The sequence below is a fragment of the Pseudochaenichthys georgianus genome, chromosome 21 (assembly GCF_902827115.2).
Source record: "Pseudochaenichthys georgianus chromosome 21, fPseGeo1.2, whole genome shotgun sequence".
NCBI lineage: Eukaryota > Metazoa > Chordata > Actinopteri > Perciformes > Channichthyidae > Pseudochaenichthys > Pseudochaenichthys georgianus.
This window is the reverse complement of record NC_047523.1, coordinates 33,687,447-33,707,168: the sequence shown is the minus strand read 5'-3', so window position 1 is coordinate 33,707,168 and position 19,722 is coordinate 33,687,447. Positions and strand designations below refer to the sequence as shown.

Here is a 19,722-nt window from a genome sequence, read left to right as displayed (position 1 = left end):
CGATGTCTCGCTGTCTCGCAGACCCCACGCAGCTCCTCACAGCAGCGAGCCGCGCAACGTCCCGCCAACACGGCTCCCAGACCCCACGCAGCATTCTCATCTGTTTGTCATTACTGGTGTCATTTTTCTGGTTGCTAACAAACGCCATTGTAACACATAATCACTGATGTTCCGCTGTAACAGTGGTGGACTCATCAGAGCAGAGTGGGCGAGCTGACCAATCAGAGCACAGTGGGGGTGGGGGGCAGGAGCTCCAACAAGGGTGAATACACATACTATACAGAGATGCTGTATGAGAAACCAATGTCACTTTGGAATATTGAACAATGTAAATCTATTTTAGTAGACCTCAACAATGGAATTATGATCAGTAGAAATGGCCATGACATGGAACCTTTAAGTTATAAGTTAGCTAAATTAATCAAAAGTAGGTAAATAATGCTTGTTACTTGAATCTGCTTTAAGAAAAATAAACAGTCTACATCCCAGCTCTCCGGAGAGTTTCATTTAATTTGATAGCCACTCATCCCTTACAACAGGAGCCCCAGATAGATTATTATAAGAGGAAATAGGAAGGGAATATTTCAAGTGTGTTATGCATAGAAGTTATTGGGCTTTTTTCTTATCGACTCTAATTGTAATTCAGTCAAATGTAATTGACTAAATGTATTGTAAATTGGGCTTATGAACACATGATCACTACCGTGTAATATATGTTTGATATATTTAATAAGTACAATACAAGAAAAGCTCAAGTTTCATTTGTGGGCCGCATTACATTATACTTTTTGAATTTGCTGAGGGCCGACTCAAAATGTCGTAGTTTGGAAACCTCCAGTCTTTCATGCAGTCATTTTTTCTCAAAGAGAGAGGAAAAAAAGCCATGACTCTCACGTTTAGTTGACAATTTTATTCAAAAAGTTTCATGTTCCATTTAAAAACTTCAAGCATATCTGCCGGTACTAAAGCTGGCAGAGCATCATGTTGGCTAGGAGTTAAAGACACAGTAAAATATACAGTTCATCGATAACTTTTGGCAAAAACACCACAACAAGCATAGGGCTCTGTACAAAACACCATTGTATACAAAAAACATCCTGAAGCTGCTTTTTCTGAACACATTCAAGAGAACAAAAGTGCTTTCCATCCAGAACGGACTCTCGCGGGGAAACAGGATGACAGGCTGACTGTGGAGTGTTTTAGTCTCGTGAACAGATGGGAGTGTACATTTGGAGAAGTGGCTCCAGTGTCGAGCCACATTTGTCATCTTTGTGAACCACTGAACAATTGTAGTCAGAACATGGAGCAGTGATGTCCTGAGGTCACGCAGGACGAGGCACTGAGAGTCTGTTCAATGTTTCAAGCTACAAAATGAGTCTTCTGTAGATTTGTGTCAAGACAAGAGGAAGCATTGTGCGTTGCTGTGAGAATCTGCATCAACTCTTAGTCTTCTGTCAAAATGAATTTAGCGTTGCGTGAACAGCTTGATAATCTAATGTGTATAGATGTAGTTATAGCTAATGACATTTGATATACTGGGTGTGTATGCAGCTTAGAGTATTTCACTCATTCAAACCTTCAAACTGCTGGTGCAGAGAACTGAAAAGACAACAATTAAAGCACTGAAAGAGGAAATAGCAACTTGTACTTGCCAATATAACACATAAAAGGTCGTAGAGAATAACAGTTTGGCATCTATTATATGGATCACTGTACGTCTGCAAGGAGGGCACTAACATATTAGAGAATAATTGGAGAAGTTTCTGGGTAGAGGCGATGCATAACTTGTACTTTACACCACGGCAGCATAGTAGGACTGAGTATCAGGGCCATTTAAGGTAGAAACAATTCAAAATAAAGTTATATTTGAGATAAAACTTGTAAATGTAGGAGAAAAACTCACAGGAAAAATATTGTAATGTAAATCGAAGTTCAGAAATCATAAAGCCACACATTTACGAGAGAAAAAAACCCTTGAAAAATAGTGGGGTTTTTCCTTTTCAATTAAGTGCCTTCACTTTTGTGTAGTTTTAATTTGTCTTCACCTGCGATGGCCCCGATACGCGGTCGTAGCTTATTGATTTAAGGATAGAGACAGACAGAAATCACACGTCCTGGACGTTCATGGCCTCCTCCGGCCAGCTGTATTTGTCCAGAGTGAAGGAGTCGTAATCTGGGCTGTAGATGTGAGACAGGACAAACGCCTCCTTGTCTATTGGCTCAGGGTACAGAGAAGCCATGTTGTTTTTGTACGCATAGTTGACAATCTGGCAAAAAAGGAAACGGATTAGATTTATTTAATACCGCTCAAAACTTCAAAATGTAAAAGTGCAGGAGTCACTGACCTTCACTGCGATCTTGAAGGACACCTCTCGGATGGTGCTCAGAGGAGGGTACAGCCTCCCCTCAGCCAGGTTCTCCTCCGTCACCATCTCAGATATCGCCTGAAACAATTAGGATGATTTGATGAAAGTTCGGTCAGGTTGTAAAAGTTACTCATCTACAGTCATGAGGGTTACAGTTGGCGGTTCAGGAAGGGGAAATAAATCTGTTAACAATGCTCTCTTAAAAACCACAAGACAGAGTCATTTCATCTTGCAGAACTCATGAGTCAATGGTCTAAATATATATACATATAAATATATGTATGTATTCACACAAACATATATAATAATATATTATAGAAGATGGATATATATTATTCTGAAATGGACCAATCTGCAGAATGAGGGATTCTACTTTTTGGTACTCAATACTTTCCTACTTTTACTTGAGTAACATTTTGAATGCAGGACTTTTACTTATAACTCTGGTACTTCTACTTTTTCTCAAGTACACGATCTGAGTACTTCTCGCACCTCTGTCTACCTGTGTCACCATTGGTTGGTGTGTTAACATATTTTGTAACTGGTTAATTTGAACAATAAACAAAAATAACTTTTTTATGCCGCTGCCCTGGTCCCTTCCATCAACTGTAGGTAAAACACACACTCTGGACAAGTACCTCATGAAATCACACTATAAAAACGTATGTATCCCTTTATAAATACTACAACGATGTAAGTGTGAACTAAATGGAGGAAAATCTAGCTGGTGTCAGAGCTAGAGATGTTATTTTACAAAACAAAAAGTGTATCGTGTCACAAAATCCCGTCCTCATTATACATGTCATGGAATCATTGACGTGTGGCGACTGAGGACGTTACCTCCGCTGTGGTGAGGAAGATGTCGTCAGATATGTGGCGCACTCCACAGGCAATAACGCCCAAAGCGACTCCGGGGAAGACGTAGGCGTTGTTTCCCTGGCCGGGGATGAAGCTGCGCCCGTCAGCCAGCGTCACTTTGCCGAACGGACTGCCACTGGCGAAGATGCCCCGGCCCTGAAGAAGAGCGGAGAGGAAAGATAGCAAGGAAACACAAAGAGAGAGTGTGAGTCACTTCAGTGGAAACAACAAAGTGTCCTTTATTGGTTGATTTGGGGGGCTTTTTTATTATGTGACTGCAGAGAGCTGAAATGTAAAAGTGCACGTGGATTCTTTTAGCAGTTTTATGCAAATTCACATGCAATAAATTACAGATGCAGCAGTGATGTCCCGGAAAATGTAGCAATGCATAAATTGAACATTTTAAATATATTATTAACACTTTAAATTGTATACCCCGTTTATCTAGGCCCTTTTTGTTTTATGTATATATGTCACACTGTGGGACTGCGGGAAACGGTATCTCGAGATTTCTGGATGTACAATAGTAATTTCGACAATAAAGCTGACTTTGACTTTGAATTCAAGCCAATAATAAAATAAATACAGCTGGGAAAATAAGACGTATTTAATTAAAAGAATATGCTTGATTAGGAAGAATATGCTGCTTTAATGCTTCAGCTTCAATGCGTCGGATGTGTACCTCGGTGAGGTTGTAGCACTGCTCCGCGGTGCACTCGGCCTTGCTGGTGGGATTACTCAGAGCGAAGATGATCGGCCTCTCGTTGAAGGACGCCATGCCTTTAATGATCTTCTCAGTAAAGGCTCCTGGGATAGCTGCCACTCCTTCATGTTTAGGACACAGGAAATAGGAAGAAAAAAACCGTCAACAAAACACATTTCAATGAGACAATGGCAAAAGATGGCTCAGATTGTAGGACTCACATGGGTCAATTATTATCAAGTACAAATCTCCAAATTGCAGGTTGTTTTGTCCGACTGATTTGTTTCAACTTTTAATTATTCAGTCATCTTTCATTTTAAAACACAGAAGATGTTAGCTGAAACAAAGACATGTTATAGTTGTTATTACAAGTCTGGGAATATCCTCCAGTTTATTACACATGCAGTGTTAATAATAATAATAATAATAATAAATAGAATTTATATAGCGCTTTTCATAGTCTCGAATCTCAAGATTTGGGTTGAAATTAAGAATCATGACTGACTCACATCTAAAATCTTTATGAAATGTTGAGTAAGTTAGTGGATTTGGAGCTAGTTGTTATTTTGGAGGGACAGCATTCACCTGTTACAGCTTTCTCTGTTTTTCCACAACTGATCAGGAATGACCATGAATGGGCGAAACAAACAATGTGAGTTATAACAAGTCTTTTTATTTTCACACCGTTAAAAACCACGACGTGACCTTTAGGGAGACTCACCGATGATGGCGGTGGGTTTGACGGTTTCCACCACCTCCTCCAGGGTCTTAATGTGCGGGTGATCGTGAGCAAACTCCAACTTCTCGTGGTTAAGGTTGCCTCTGCCCTAAAGTTGAGGAAAATCAGAAACAGGATTTTTGGTTTTTGACAGTTGCTGCATTAAAGAATACAAATAAATTGAATGAATTGAATAAATACAATAAATTGAATAAATAAAATAAATTTAATAAAATAAATAAATTGAATAAATTGAATAAATAAAATAATAACTTAAAGTAAAAATTTGCTCAGTCTACTAAAATTATAACAACAATAAATAAGTATAAATGTTACAATATTGACAGTTGTGCATTTTAATGAATAGAGGTATTATATATTTATTTAAAGAATAGTGTGTTTTGTGAATTCTTTACACACAAGGCGATGTATAGATAGAGTGAGCTAATGTCAGTCTCACACATTACCTTCACAATGAGCCCTCTGGAGTCCACCATCCAGATCCTCTTAGCAGCTTCTTCTCTACTCACTCCCTCTTTAGCCATGGCCATCATGAGGAGGTGAGCAATACCCAGAGCAGCCTGAACAAAAGCAAAACATAAGATAACCAACATCGACCTCTGCTGGTCATCTGAGCTGAACCTCATCTCTTAAGGCCCGGACCAATCTGACAACAAAGAACTGACACAGGCGGACCCGACTGTTGCGTCGCCTCACGTCTCTGCGTTTTGGCCATGTGTCGCACTGGAACACACCGCAAAGACTTCAGCCGACGGCCAAGAAGCACGTACGAACTGCGTGTTACGACCCCCTCCACTCCACTAGAGGTCTTTGTGTTCTGCTTGCTGGCTCTTGTTTGTTTCAGGTGATCAACCTGATGAGCCACACCTGGGCCGTCTACATAAAAGGCCAACGCCAACCCATACTGCCCTCTCACTCTTCTGTTGGACACGGCCGCGTCTTTGTTTCTGCACATTTTCAACCGTTTGGCTTTATTAGTTCTAAAACGAGTCTGGGTTTTGGTGATATCTTAGTGCAGGATGCGACAGTGGCTTATGTGGAAGTAAGTAGATGCAGGAGGGAAGTGCAACATGGTAATTTGTTGGAAGTGTCTGCAAGTGGTTAGACCTGTAAGCTTCGGGAACATAAGCGCTGCAGTTCATGCCTTGGTTGGGTGAGCTTTGCGTAGTTTGGTTGCCTTTTTGTGCTGTGCTTCTGAGGAAGGCTTGGTTGGCTAGTGAGCCGTTTGTTTCAGAGGAACCTTTGGGTTGACGCTTATGTTGATTCTCGTTTGTGATAGCTGGAATCTTGTTGAAGGCAAAGCTTTAGCAAGCTTTGTCTAGCTGCAGGTAATTTGTTGGGCACTGGTGAATATTTATCTGTTTTTGGACCTCCTGTTAATGCTCTTCCATGCACGGCCCATCATCCATCACTCTTCTCTTCAGTGTGTGTTAACTCCAGCTCTCGACACAGGTTCGGGAAAGCCCCATGAGCTTCTCGTTGTAGAGTGAAAATGGAACGCAGTCTGTTCTTCTTCTCTTGGTTATCACGCAGTCTGTCTTCCGGTAGTTGCCTCTTTTGAATGACGAATACAAACTACCGCCGCCTGCTGGTAAGGAGAGTTATTGCCACTCACGCATGTGCAGTTCGTACGTGCTTCTTGGCCGTCGGCTGAAGTCTTTGCGGTGTGTTCCAGTGCGACACATGGCCAAAACGCAGAGACGTGAGGCGACGCAACAGTCGGGTCCGCCTGTGTCAGTTCTTTGTTGTCAGATTGGTGTGTCCGGGCCTTTAGGGATTACAGGCAACAGTTTTTATTTAAAACAGAATAAAACCCTAGAAAGCCAAATGTCCTCACCTCTCCGGCCCCCTGGAAAACCACGGTGTGATCTAAGAGTGTGTTCTTGGTGATCTTCAGAGCAGCTAGGATCCCGGCAACAGCTACTGAGGCCGTGCCTGAAGAGAAAAAAGGGAAACACCTTTAAGAAATGTGAGGATAAACTTGGCTCTAATTTAGACTGTAATCCTCTGAATACCAGGTGGGTCTATTCCAACCTTTTGAATTCCAAATTGTTTAAAATGTAGCTGCTTGACTTTTATCTGGAAAAGCTTGCCAGGCCACATTAAAACGCCCCTTTTCCCCTTCAATCAAGCAATCAAAGCTCAGGGGATTATTTTAAGAAATAAAAACAGAATTACCAATTGCTCTATGATTTTTTTTTTATTAACAATATCACTAGGCTGTCATCGGCTGTTGATTTCAATATCATGGACACAGACTGAATTAAATATCCATAAACACTGCATCATAAATCATATGAATAAATTAAGAGGATACATTTAAGAATACATAAAAGCTTCAGTACAGGGTTTCTTATAAAATGTGTATAATTTCCTCCTAACACCAGCAGGAGTGATTACCAGACAACTCCAGCAGGGGGGGGGTGGGAAACTTTGCTTCTGCTTTCACACCAGCGCTTTTCCCTTTCTAGCTCCGAGCGGGAGCTTTTGTGGTTCAGCTCCGGTTTCCCTTTTCAGCTCCCGCTCTGTGCACACCGCCCACTGGCGCCCCAGAGCTGCCCCTGCTGCGTCATGACGTCACCGTTTACATCGCGGATTTGCTCCCAAACGGCAGCCATTACGGCGCTCACAACAACGGGGAACTGCGTCGGGTCGATGATCGTGTTGCTTTTAATCACACGAAGCCAGAATAAATTGAATAACGACTTCTCCAACCTTATGCTTTTCTCCTGAGTGCCGTGGTTCATTGTTTATTAATGTGTTTCTGCAGCATTTACCGACCGCTGCAGTGCTGCTCTTCCACGGGAGTGTATTCTCCCGTTAGCTCCCGGTTAGCTCACACTGCAGCGGCCGCTCTAAAGTATTCACTGTCCGACTCACACAAGCAGCTGATGCATATCCCCAGTTCCCCTTAGCCTAAGTGAATGTGTGTCAGTCTGAATTGACACTGTTTGGTATCACAACGCTGTTATGAAAGTTTCTCTGGTATAAAACGGGTGATGTTAGCATAGCAACCGAAGCTAAACTGACTACTTGCATCCGATAGCTGCAATAATACAAAACAACACGTCTGCCTCTCTCCACAATGATCGATAACAGTGAACGGATGGTCAAAGTAAGGCACAAATAAACAGAATCACACGAAGCCTGGTTAGTGTTGCCTGACTTTATAAAGTGTGTTTATAGGCACTACTGCTTGTAGGCAGGCATGACAGTCGACCCATGTTCATGGGAGGTGGGTTTAGTTTCCTGCACGCCTCGACGTAAGAGAGACGTAAGCGACGCCACCTCTTAGCTCCGAAGCTCTTGCCTCTAGACCGACAATTTTTTGGAGCTGGAAGTGAACCCGATTCCGGAGCTAAGAGCCGGCGCCGCTGCGGTGTGAACAGGAAAAACCGGCGCTTTTCAGGCTCTAGCTCCGAGCCGGAGCTGAAAAAGCGCTGGTGTGAAAGGGGCATAAAACGCACATGATCTGAGGTCTGTCTTCCTGCAAAACCAGTCCCTTTTCTGAGCTTTTACTTCAGTGTTTATTTTTAAATCTTAAAGTGAATCTCTGTGGTTAACTTTAACCTTGAGAAGTGAGATAGCAACGCAACTTTTGCAGTGTTTTTACTAAATTGGAGCATACTCAAAACCGCCAACAAAACCTAGATTTAATTTAATTGATGGCAAATAGAAATGATCAAATTCATCAAAAGTTAAGGGAAACCCTGGTTACTGAGTTGCTAATGATAGAGCTCCTTTAAAAATCAACTGTGACCGTATCTATGATCATATTCATGTTGATGCTAATGTGGATTATATTAGTAATTTATAAAATAATTTTACATTATTCTGAGATTACATTTGAAAACATAATCCATTTTCTGAGGATGTGGCATTTATGGTCCGGAAATATTGTGGGGAAATTAGTCATGTTGAATATGTATGGTGAAAAAAGTGTAATCTGTTCTCCCATTTTATCTATTTGCCTATGATTTTAACACAAAAAATAAATATGTATTGTGTAAAAAGCTACTGGTTGCCTGAGGGAAGCTGTAAATATCGAAGTACCTTGGATGTCGTCGTTGAAGGTGCAGTATTTGTTCCTGTATTTGTTCAGAATGCGGAAGGCATTGATGTTGGCGAAATCCTCAAACTGTATCAGACAGCTCATCCCGTACCTGCAGGCGACAAAGACACATTCGAGATTCAAATTCAAGAACTTTATCGTTATTACGCAAGCACAACATGTTGTAGTACCTGTTGTCGGTTTAGGAATACTGCACATCGTGGTTTGATTATCACGCAAGTGTACATTGCACATACTCCAACGATGACAGCACAACAGTATTGTCAGACCAACAAAAAGGCTTCAGTATTGCCACCAGCAGATTCTTTAGTCATTTGCATTTTCTACTCACTTGTCCGTCACTGCCTGCATGAACTCATCGACCAGCTCGTCGTATTCCTTTCCTCGGATCCTCTTGTGCTTCAGTCCGATGTACAGAGGGTCGTCGAGCAGCGCCTGCACCAAGAATCAATCAGACAGTCAGAAAGACAACTTGAAATTGCATTTCTGTTCAAGAACTAATCAAAGTTAATAGGTCAAAAAGGTCTAATTGGTCCTGATTGGCTTTCAAATATCAACAGCTGAAGGGGTTAATGTATTCTACAGCAATGTAAAAAGCACTTTTCAACTTCAACTTGCTCTACACACAGGGTTGTTGTTTGAAAAGAGAAGACATTGCTATGAAATACATTTTTGTGACGTGTAAATATTTCAATTCAAATGCCCGAACTTATTTATAGATGCTTATTGGGGTGGCTTTAACTATTGCTTCCAGAAGGCTTAAAAAGCAGATTTGTTCATGTAACTGAACCATGATTGGAATCGAAAGCATAGCAATAGAAACAATGGCCCAATCCTAATGGACCCTATCAGGTAATGACTGATGAGAAGAATCAGAAACGGGTTTATTAGCAGGTAGGTTCACACGCACGAGGAATTTGACACATAATGAGGCAGATATAAAGTCATAAAGCTTTCTGCAGCTCTGTGGTTAAACTCACCTGGTTGTTGGTGCCGACGTCCAGCAGCACAGGGAGGCACTGCTGAGGCTTCACCCCCCCGCAGGCCGTGTACAGTGCCAGCTTCCCAACAGGGATGCCCATCCCGTAACCTCCAAGGTCCCCAAGACCCAGGATACGCTCCCCGTCTGTCACCACAACGGCCTACACACACAGAGAGACATTCGTTGTTGATACCGAGTGGTTCACGACTTACTTGGGAATTCCATTCGTCTTGAAGTCAATGAGTTTTTGATCAGATGCCTGAAATAAGGTCACGTTTAACACAAGCTTAAGATATTTGTTCATGCACAAAATACATCAGTAAATAGTCCACTGGTGACTGACTAAAGTAAACATCATCACGCAGAACATCAGCTGTCTTTAGCTTAGCAGAGGTGACCTGAAGTCATGTGACCTACTTCTACCGCTTGCTTAAATAATTATTAAAGTATAATTTCTCAGGCACAAAAAGGTTTACATCTGTACCTTAATGTCTTCTTCAGGCCAGGAGTTGAGCACGGTGGCGATGTGGCCTTTATCATGGATGGTGATGAAGAGTCCTCTGAAAACAGAAAGGTTGTAATTATTATAATTATAAATTAAGGCAGCAGTGTTGTTTGTGCTGTAAGGCTAAGTGAGTCAGTGTCTCACTGAACGATTTTGGGATTCCTTTTAAATTTCCTGCATGAAAAGGTAGCCATTAAAAAAGGATAGAAATGTATTCAAATGTATACTATAAGAATATTATGTCTATTTACTGCTAAATGGGAATTGTTGTATGACCACACACTCGGTCAACCACCTAACTGTGATTTGTATTTGCTTGTATTTTCACCCTGTATCCCGATCACCACTGTCCTCAGTTCACCCACCATTGGATATAATTACTCCTCAGTGTGCAGCTGAAACATGATGTGAACGCTAATGTCAAGTTAACAAATAATGATCTTGTTATTTTGTAAGGACAATGCAATTGAGATTAGATGGAGAGGAGATGATGGGCCGGAGAATATATTTTTTCAAAAACATTTAAAATGGTCCTTGGATGAGAAGGTTCATCACAATGCAGGAATGAAATAAAACCTTGGTAAATAGTGTTCCCGTGCAGCTATGGTTTATACGAGATGAATCTCACCGTGGTCTCCTGAAGGCGAGGCCGTACTGCTGGCAGGCCAGGCCCACCGTGGGAGTGTAGACGATGGGCATGAACTCCTCGATGTCAGAGGTCAGGACTCTGTAGAACAGCTTCTCGTTCCTGTCCTGCAGCGTCATCAGCAGGATGTACCTGAGACAGAGAGACACATCAGGATTTATGTTATAAGAAAGGTAATTGTAGTTGTGTTAAAGTATTTCTGCACGATTATCATCTGTGTGGAACCAGATGCAGCATAGAACACTATGCATGTTTGATATGGTTATTCTGTGTATGTGTAGTCATGGTGTTTATACAGGATGTCGTTCTTTGGAGATTATGGAACCACAATAACATCAAAATAGCAGCGCAAAATGCTGTCACGAAATTCAACATATGTGTATTTGAGAGAGATGAGGGGGCGGGGGGTGGAAGTAGGAAGTGGGTAGCACCCCACATCCGCTTCATATCCCTGATTCGGTTTCATAGCGCCCTTCATCAGGTCCACATTTCATTTAATCCAATACATTGGTTCATCACTGCAAAACTAATGTTCTCTTTATTTTGTTGTTATATTTCTATTTTTTAGGTCTTAATGTAAAAATGTGTCTTTGACTGTGTATATATATATATATATATATAAATATTTGCACACCTGTTTTTATGTAGCCTACATTTGTTTTTATATTCGGGATTGTGGGAAACGGTATTTCGATCTCTCTGTCTGTACACAGAAACTGGAAGATTGACAATAAAGCTGACTTTGACTTTGTTATATTCTTAACCCGTTAAACCCTGAGCCTGTTATTCAGGTTTCAGGCTCGAAAATGACATTCCCAGAACATATCTCTGGCCCCCCTTGCTGGATTTGGACATGTGACATCTCTTTCTAACCGTCAGAGCCAATGGAATCGAGGGGAACTCCCACATAGTCTTTATTTGGTAATGTGTGTGTGTTCGACTGCCGTATAGCCAAGACCGGAAGCAGACTCTGGTGGCTACCATTAGCAGCTAACTTTTGCTCTGCGATTTTTACATAAAAATGGAATTATGGATTATATAAATTAAATAATTTTTTGATACAGAGACGTTAAAAACCTATGGATTAACCGATTCAGCCGCGTTTTTTCTCATTTTAATGCCATTGAACACGTCTTTTGATCAGATTGACAGCTACGGTGAGACGATCTCCCTAGAAGCTCTGTAAAGGTACGTGTTGTGATGTCTGTTTGCTTCCCCTGTCGCGGGTTCGGATAACTCAGTGATGATACTATATACCTACATAATCTGTGGAGTCTCAACTTTAATCTGATATCTTGTATGTGCAGCTACGATAAGTAATAAGGGTACTTTTATCTTGAGTTCTGTGGCCAATGTCCGTTAGCATTTTTCGCTAAGGGGTCATGTAGATGCTTCTTATGAGACTTGTGTTTTGTTTTGGTAAAACAGGTTTGTATCGTCAGTTAGCTGAGATTATTTCCGTTAATCTGGTATAACACATTAATAGGTTCTTAAATATTAAGATCCTCTGAGACACAGTGTCGTGAAAAAAAAACCCTTGGGGTTTAACAAGTGCAAACAGCTCTCATAACTGCTAGTATGGCTTCAAACGTGTTTGTTTAACAGTGTGACATGTTGAAGTGCACATACACATTCATGAGACAATTTACAGTGTAAATATAGACAGGAGATATAGAGTGTGTGTGAAGGTGAGAGAAAGAGAGAGACAGCTGAATATGTATCTGTCTCAAGGACTCACAACCACTACAGGATCCCCAAAAGTAAGGATTTCTAAAGTAAGTCACCATACTAAAACTGTAGTGTATTATACTGTATAGCAATCAAATAATGCATCAGCAAGTTCCCATCAGCAGAAACACGTGGGTTTGCTATCCTGGCTCCAAAATGGTGGAATGAGCTCCCCATTGACATCAGGACAGCAAAAAGCTTACACACCTTCCGGCACAGACTGAAAACTCATCTCTTTCGACTCCACCTCGAGCGATAGAATTACTAACAAAGGGCTGGCTTACCTAAAGCCAGTTGAGTGGCACTTGAAATGTTTTGGCTCTATGAAACCTGATGTACTTGATGATTCTGTTTTCTTCAAGTTTGTATCTTCTTGCTCGAACGCACTTATTGTAAGTCGCTTTGGATAAAAGCGTCAGCTAAATGTAATGTAATGTAATGCATAATACAAAATATTGAGTATCTCATATGGTAATCTTTTGTTATGCAAATCAAGCTATTAGATTCATAGGAAGAAACAGACAGAATGTATGACATGCATCAACATCCCAGAAAAGACTCAAACCAGGGATGCTTCAGTGTTTATGTAACTACTAAGCCAAGCTCAACAAATATTTGACGTGACACTAAATAAACTTTTAATCACACGCCGAATGACAACAACTAAAGAAGATTTTGACCAATCATACGAGAATTGGTTGAGCCCATTCAACATCTGCAGCTCCTTAACACGCATTTTTATAAATGTCTCCTCTGTGTGAAGTGGCTTTGGTTACGCACATGGAGAGGATTCACATTTTAAATATATGTAAGGGAGGAATCTTAGGGCCCCTTTTGCAATATGTTGGGTTTTTTCCTTTCTCTGTTTTGTTATAGTAGCACTACTAATTATGTTGTGTTGTATTAACAGTCACTTGTGTATAATATCAGATTCGTAGGAGCTGGGGGGATATTGAGACGAGGTAAATATGAACTTCTTACTTTTATCACTCCCCAAGAGTATGCGTTTAAGTCGGGTTTTGGGCATCGATTTGTTTGGGGTTTATCAGTTACTTTTAAAAACATGTTCTTATATTCCTAAATCTCTGTTCTCTCACTTGTCCAGAGGGTTGATGCGGGTTTCGTAGCTCTTCATGACACGCAGCACTTGCACATCCTGGGAGAGGAAGCATGGCGGCAGCAGGCCGTGGATGCCCAGCTGGAGGCGCTCCTCCAGAGTGAACGCCATGCCCTGCAAAGTGGAAGAGACAGAGAGAGCTTACACAGGGTGAAGTCCACTGAATGAATAAGAAAGCAGACCTCAGTGACTCATGTGTTAGTCATGCCCTTTTGAGGCTGGTTATGACTCATTCCCACGCCCAAATAGAGTGGCATTTTTTGGTCTAAATTTAGCATTTTTGTTTGGGAATAGAGCAAACTTTGAAGAGTTCTTGGGATGTTTGTAGCTTCAAGCAGTAACACATCACAAGGTGCAGCTTTTAGTCTGAAAAAGCAGCCTTGTACCCCCCTGCCTGCCTTCTGGCTAGAGTCGCCCCTCTGTCTCGGTGTTGGCAGATTTCCCAAAGAGTGATCGGAGGGGAGCGTGAGGTTGAATCTATTTATTCTCTCCAATAGTGTGTGAGCCTGAACTCACTCCCCTGTCAGCTCCATTTCTCTTTCCTCTTCCTCGCTGTATCGCACTCTGAATTTCCTCTTGAATCTTGAAAGGAAAAAAAACACTGACCTACTTGGGGATATCCCTCCTTCCTAGGCCAGTTTGTCTACGGCGGATCTGTGAATTTAACTTCACATGTCCCGTAACATGATTCATGCTGGTGTGAAATGTGACACCGGATAAGATATTTAGTTGCCAATAGTGCCCCGGCATACGATCATAACGTCTACAGTTGTTCCACATGCTTTCCATTAGGGAGTATTTTTAAGATACATGCCCAACAGTCTGACAACACTTTACTGTACAGCGGCAAGAAAGAGCATGGAGGACAAAAGGTCTGCCAGCCAGAGGTCATTACAGAAGATCCTCTGATACAGCAATGGCTTAACCAGATCATCATTAGACAAGGAGAAATGTCACAGCAAAGTGTTCATCTAATGGGACTGCACAATGTGTGTGAATGTGAATGAGCAATAATCATCAAAGGAAGTACGATGTCAAGCAAGGAAAATGAACCCAAACACATCATGCTACAACTTTTTTACTGATTGTTAGAAACACCCCATCTGGTTTTCCTTTTCTAAGACTAACCGAGAAGAGAATCTTTCTAATACAATATATTTACTCTCATTTTAGGGTTCTTGGATACCCAGTGTGTTGCTAGTGACTGAGATACTGGGTGCACCTGTATCCAACCAACATTTAAAAGCAAGCCTTGCTACTCGTCAACCACGCCCTGAAAATCAGCGACAAACAAAAAGGTTGTAAAAAGAAACGTAATGTCAGTTGAATGAAAATATTATGTCTAATGAAAGACAAATGTTGACCAACAAGAGGTACTTGTTCGTCATCTGGTGATAATTTCTCAAACATACACTGAACAAAAATATAAAAGCAACACTTTTGTTTTTGCTCCCATTTTTCATGAGATGAACTCAAAGATCTAAAACATTTTCTATTTACACAAAATAACCATTTCTCTCAAATATTGTTCACAAATCTGAAAAAATCTGTGATAGTGAGCACTTCTCCTTTGCCGAGATAATCCATCCCACCTCACAGGTGTGGCATATCAAGATGCTGATTAGACAGCATGATTATTGCACAGGTGTGCCTTAGGCTGGCCACAATAAAAGGCCACTCTGAAACGTGCAGTTTTGCTTTATTGGGGGGGTCTGGGGGGGTCCGAAAACCAGTCAGTATCTGGTGTGAGGGGTAGGGTTAGGGTAATGTTGTAATCGAGTGGCCCATGGTGGTGGTGGGGTTATGGTATGGGCAGGCGTATGTTATGGACGACGAACACAGGCCACTCGATTCACAACATTACCCTAACCCTAACCCTACCACTCACACCAGATACTGACTGGTTTTCGGACCCCCCCAATAAAGCAAAACTGCACGTTTCAGAATGGCCTTTTATTGTGGCCAGCCTAAGGCACACCTGTGCAATAATCATGCTGTCTAATCAGCATCTTGATATGCCACACCTGTGAGGTGGGATGGATTATCTCGGCAAAGTAGAAGTGCTCACTATCACAGATTCTTTCAGATTTGTGAACAATATTTGAGAGAAATGGTTATTTTGTGTATATAGAAAATGTTTTAGATCTTTGAGTTCATCTCGTGTTGCGTTTATATTTTTGTTCAGTGTATATAGCAGAAACAAAATGGCAATGTCCGTTTTTCCAATATTATGCAGCCCTTTAGTGTCTTGTATTTGAATGGAAGACTGTTACATGTAAACGTCAAACGCAAACATGGCCGAAGAGAAAGTGATGGATCACCAGCGCTAAGATAAACCCATCCGAGCGAGCAGGTAAAGAGGCGCCAAAGTAAACGCATTAAGCCGACTCCTAACCAGTGTGTGTAAACAAACGAGAACAGAGAGAAGCTAAATGAGGGGGTGAGAGGAAGAAACTGCTTAACCCTCGTAATGGCGGCCATCTAAACCTTATCATACATTACTGTAAAGTTACAACATAATAGCACCACGTATAATAACACTTGTTGCATTTATATGGTTATGAGCTGATAGTCGAACATTTGAGAGGTCACTGCAACCTGGCCCGTTTACAGAGAGAAAGAGATCAGGGTCAGAAATATGGCCTTTCTAAATAAGTACAGTTAATATATCCAGTAAAACAGAAATCATTTGTAAATTAATCAATTTGTTGAATGATAGAGAAAATATTGGCGTCTATTTTGATAATCAATTGTTTTTCAGTCATCTTTGTAAGAAAAGTATTAAAAAAAGATATCAATTATTATTATTCCAGCCCCTCAAATAAGGACTTGCTGATTTTCCATACATCACTTTTAAGTACATTTTGGACTTTTGGAAGAACAAGATTAAGATGTCCCATTCACCTCATTAGAGTTGTGATGGAAATGTGACGATTTGGGGGGGGGGGTTTTATAGACAAATTAAAAATGTTTTAATGATACAAATAAAATAAGATTCATTGATAATAAATACAATCCTTAGTTGCAGCCTACGTATGTATCCCATATACTGTAGCTATTCAGTGTTAGTTATCATTACACAGAACCTGTGTGATAGTGGTAAATATGTGTAAAGGTCAAGAAAGGGTTATTGAAAGTGAACATGCTTAAGTCTGCACAGAAAACATGTTTAAAAACACCCTAACATCAAGTAACATTAACTTATTAAAACGACTATTTTACATCTAAGTGAGAGTCAAAAGCTCAATTTGCTGACTGTTTCCTCTGGATTGCCCTGTGAGTCAGCGTGTAAATGCTGACTGGGAACCAGGAACTGTGACCGACTCTTATCAACCCAAATTAAAGCCATAAACTCAGCTATAGTGTGTGTATCCGTCCTGCTATGTACCCCCTGTTTGAACTGACTTTGGAGAAAATGTAATAAAATTACCTCTCCACACTGTGACTGCAAAAGACCGATGTAGAAAAGGACAGAAACATAGGAGAACCATAGATATCTCCAGATGTGGTTGCTATGCCGCACCATGTGGTCCTACTTACGTGGTATACTCTGTTTATATATTCTCTACCACCATAACACATGGTATGCACGACATAATGTAATCTGAGACACAGTTATGTGAACACAGGAGGAACACAGGTTCGATTTAGATTTTAAGTTTTATATTTTCACAACAAATACTTAAATACGCATTCCATATGTAAATTAGAAAACATAACGCTGAGTGTTTTTTTTCAAGAATGCATTCTTTTACGTTTTTCCTTAGTGTTTTTTCACCGTACATTACATTACCACCAGGCCTGAGGCACTCAAAGTCACATTGCATATTCTGCACATGTAGTGTACTTAAAAACTACAGACTTAGTTTGTGAAAAAAAGAAAAATATTCAAATTCTAGTCACTGAACCCAGAACCCAGGGGTGTCCAAACTTTTTACACCGAGGGCCACATAAAGAAAAATATACCAAGGGCTGGGCCACTCAGTAGAGGCGAGGTATTTTGCCTCTTAAGTTCAGTTATAAGTTGGAAAAATCAATCCAATGTAGGTCAATTGTTCTTGATACTTGAAAATGCTGTAAGGAAAAAAACAGCCTACATCACAGCTCTCCATAGGGTTTGATTTATTTTGTTAGCAGCTCATTTCTTAAAAACAGAAGCTTCAGATTGCTGATAAGAAGAGGAAATATGAAAGGTATATTTCAAGGTTATGTAAATGTGTTATTCGGCTTTTTTATTATCAACTTAGATTTGTTAGAACATGTTTTCAACTTTAATGGACTGAATTTATTTGAAAATTGGGCTTAACACATGAATACTGTGTAATTTATTTGAACATACATATTTAAGAAGTACAATATAAGACAAGCTGAAGTTTGTTATATGTTAATTTGCTGAAGGCCGATTCAAAATGGTCAGCGGCTGTAGCTTGGACACCCCTGCCCTAACCCATCTGAAAAGTCTCTTGGCACTTAGGCACTTATTTGGGTCATTTTGTCCTAGAGACGAAAATACTAGCGATTATTTGATTAATATTCATTGAAAAGAGTGCATTCATTAATTATAAGTCTAATAGTTGCTGCCACATATTGTATGCGGATTATTATCTAAATGTTCTGTTGTGCTAAACTCATATATAGCAAAGCATGTCCTCACATGTGTGCAACAGGTGAGTTTCCAACCTCACCTTTACCTGTTGTCATGTCTATGAGAGAAAACATGGAACATTGTTTGCAGGTAGGCTATTTATTGACATGGACAGGATGTGGGAAAACACATCCACTAACCTTGTTGAGGTGTGGGTTTCTGGTGATGTCGTATCCCCGCTTCTTGGTGGAGACGCTGCCCTTAGGACTGGTCCCGGAGTGGCAGACCCGGACAGCCTGCACGGAGGCCGACATGCCCGCAGCCTGGAGCCCCGGGGAGAGGACCCTCATCCCGCCTGCTGCTGCGGAGCGTCTGCACAGAGACAGGGCGGCTCTTCCTGGGAGGGAGTTCATGCTGCCTGCAGGCCACCAGGAATAAAAACACAACAAAGTGTCAGTGAAATCCTGCAGGTGAAACAATACAAGTCACCTTCTAGTTCAGGAAAAGGACGCATGACCTACAGATACCGTGAATAACACACAACGTATTCCTGTCAACAACCTGCTTCAATGTGAGTGAGCATTAGCAAGCTGAATCACAGCGATAAACAACAAGTTGCATACAAAATAGACAATACATTGAAAGATATTAAGGAAATAATCAAGCCGATGTCTTCAGTGTGTTGATATTAACAACATGAATTGTTAGGCTGACTCAGCTCAGTTGGAAAATGTTAGCTGTCCGCTGTTTTTATCTTAATTAAACATTTTCTCTACGCAACTTTCAGCACAGTTGCTAATGCTAATTAGCAAATGGCTAATATCTGATTTGGCCTCACCTGAAAACGATGTGTAGCTGCTTCTCCTCTGACTTCAATCTTCATAGGAGGCGTTTCTTTGTCCAGTGCTCGCTTTAACAACCAGTTATCAGTATGCTGTTGTTGCGTCGGATCGACAGTTCCAGGATCCGTTGACTCTGAAGGTCTCACTTCCCTGCTGGATCCACCAATCAGCGCAGCATGCAGGCTGAGAGGCGGGACAATCCCCGTCCATCTCCCTCCTATGATCCTGTAAACACAACTTTAGATTCAGCATCTGCACTGAAAATGCTACTCAACTCTCTTTAAATAGGTCTCACTAAGTCAAAGAACGTGCGTTTAGTCTTTCGTGGCATTGTTGAATTTCCTGGCTTGATTCTGTTTCATAAGAAGAGAAAAAAGCTGTGGAAAAACTGAAATTTTACATCTCTTAGTCACACCCCTGAACTCCAGTCTGTGCAGTCTGCAGATTATCAAAATATACTCTGGTTCCCCCTGCTGTCAGAAAAGCTTCTCTACAGTCTTTTCCCATAGTTTAAACACATTTTGCTGAAACCAAACAAAATCTCAAAATCATGTTATCTATTCTCAAAACGAGACACTG

The 19,722-nt window shown here is 40.9% G+C and overlaps 1 protein-coding gene across 1 annotated transcript; it reads right to left on the bottom strand.

Annotated features, from left to right (window-relative positions):
• Positions 1-895: 895 nt before the first annotated feature.
• Positions 896-19,337, bottom strand: me3 (malic enzyme 3, NADP(+)-dependent, mitochondrial). Its single transcript, XM_034110018.2, has 15 exons — positions 19,140-19,337; positions 18,502-18,719; positions 13,697-13,830; positions 10,854-11,003; positions 10,205-10,280; positions 9,719-9,880; positions 9,070-9,173; positions 8,720-8,829; positions 6,504-6,601; positions 5,113-5,226; positions 4,649-4,754; positions 3,907-4,049; positions 3,207-3,380; positions 2,346-2,444; positions 896-2,267 (listed from the first exon to the last, which is right to left on the bottom strand). The coding sequence occupies exons 2-15, from the start codon at positions 18,712-18,714 to the stop codon at positions 2,106-2,108; spliced, it is 1,845 nt and encodes a 614-aa protein (XP_033965909.1). The 5' UTR covers positions 18,715-18,719; positions 19,140-19,337; the 3' UTR covers positions 896-2,105.
• Between the last annotated feature and the right edge of the window lie 385 nt (positions 19,338-19,722).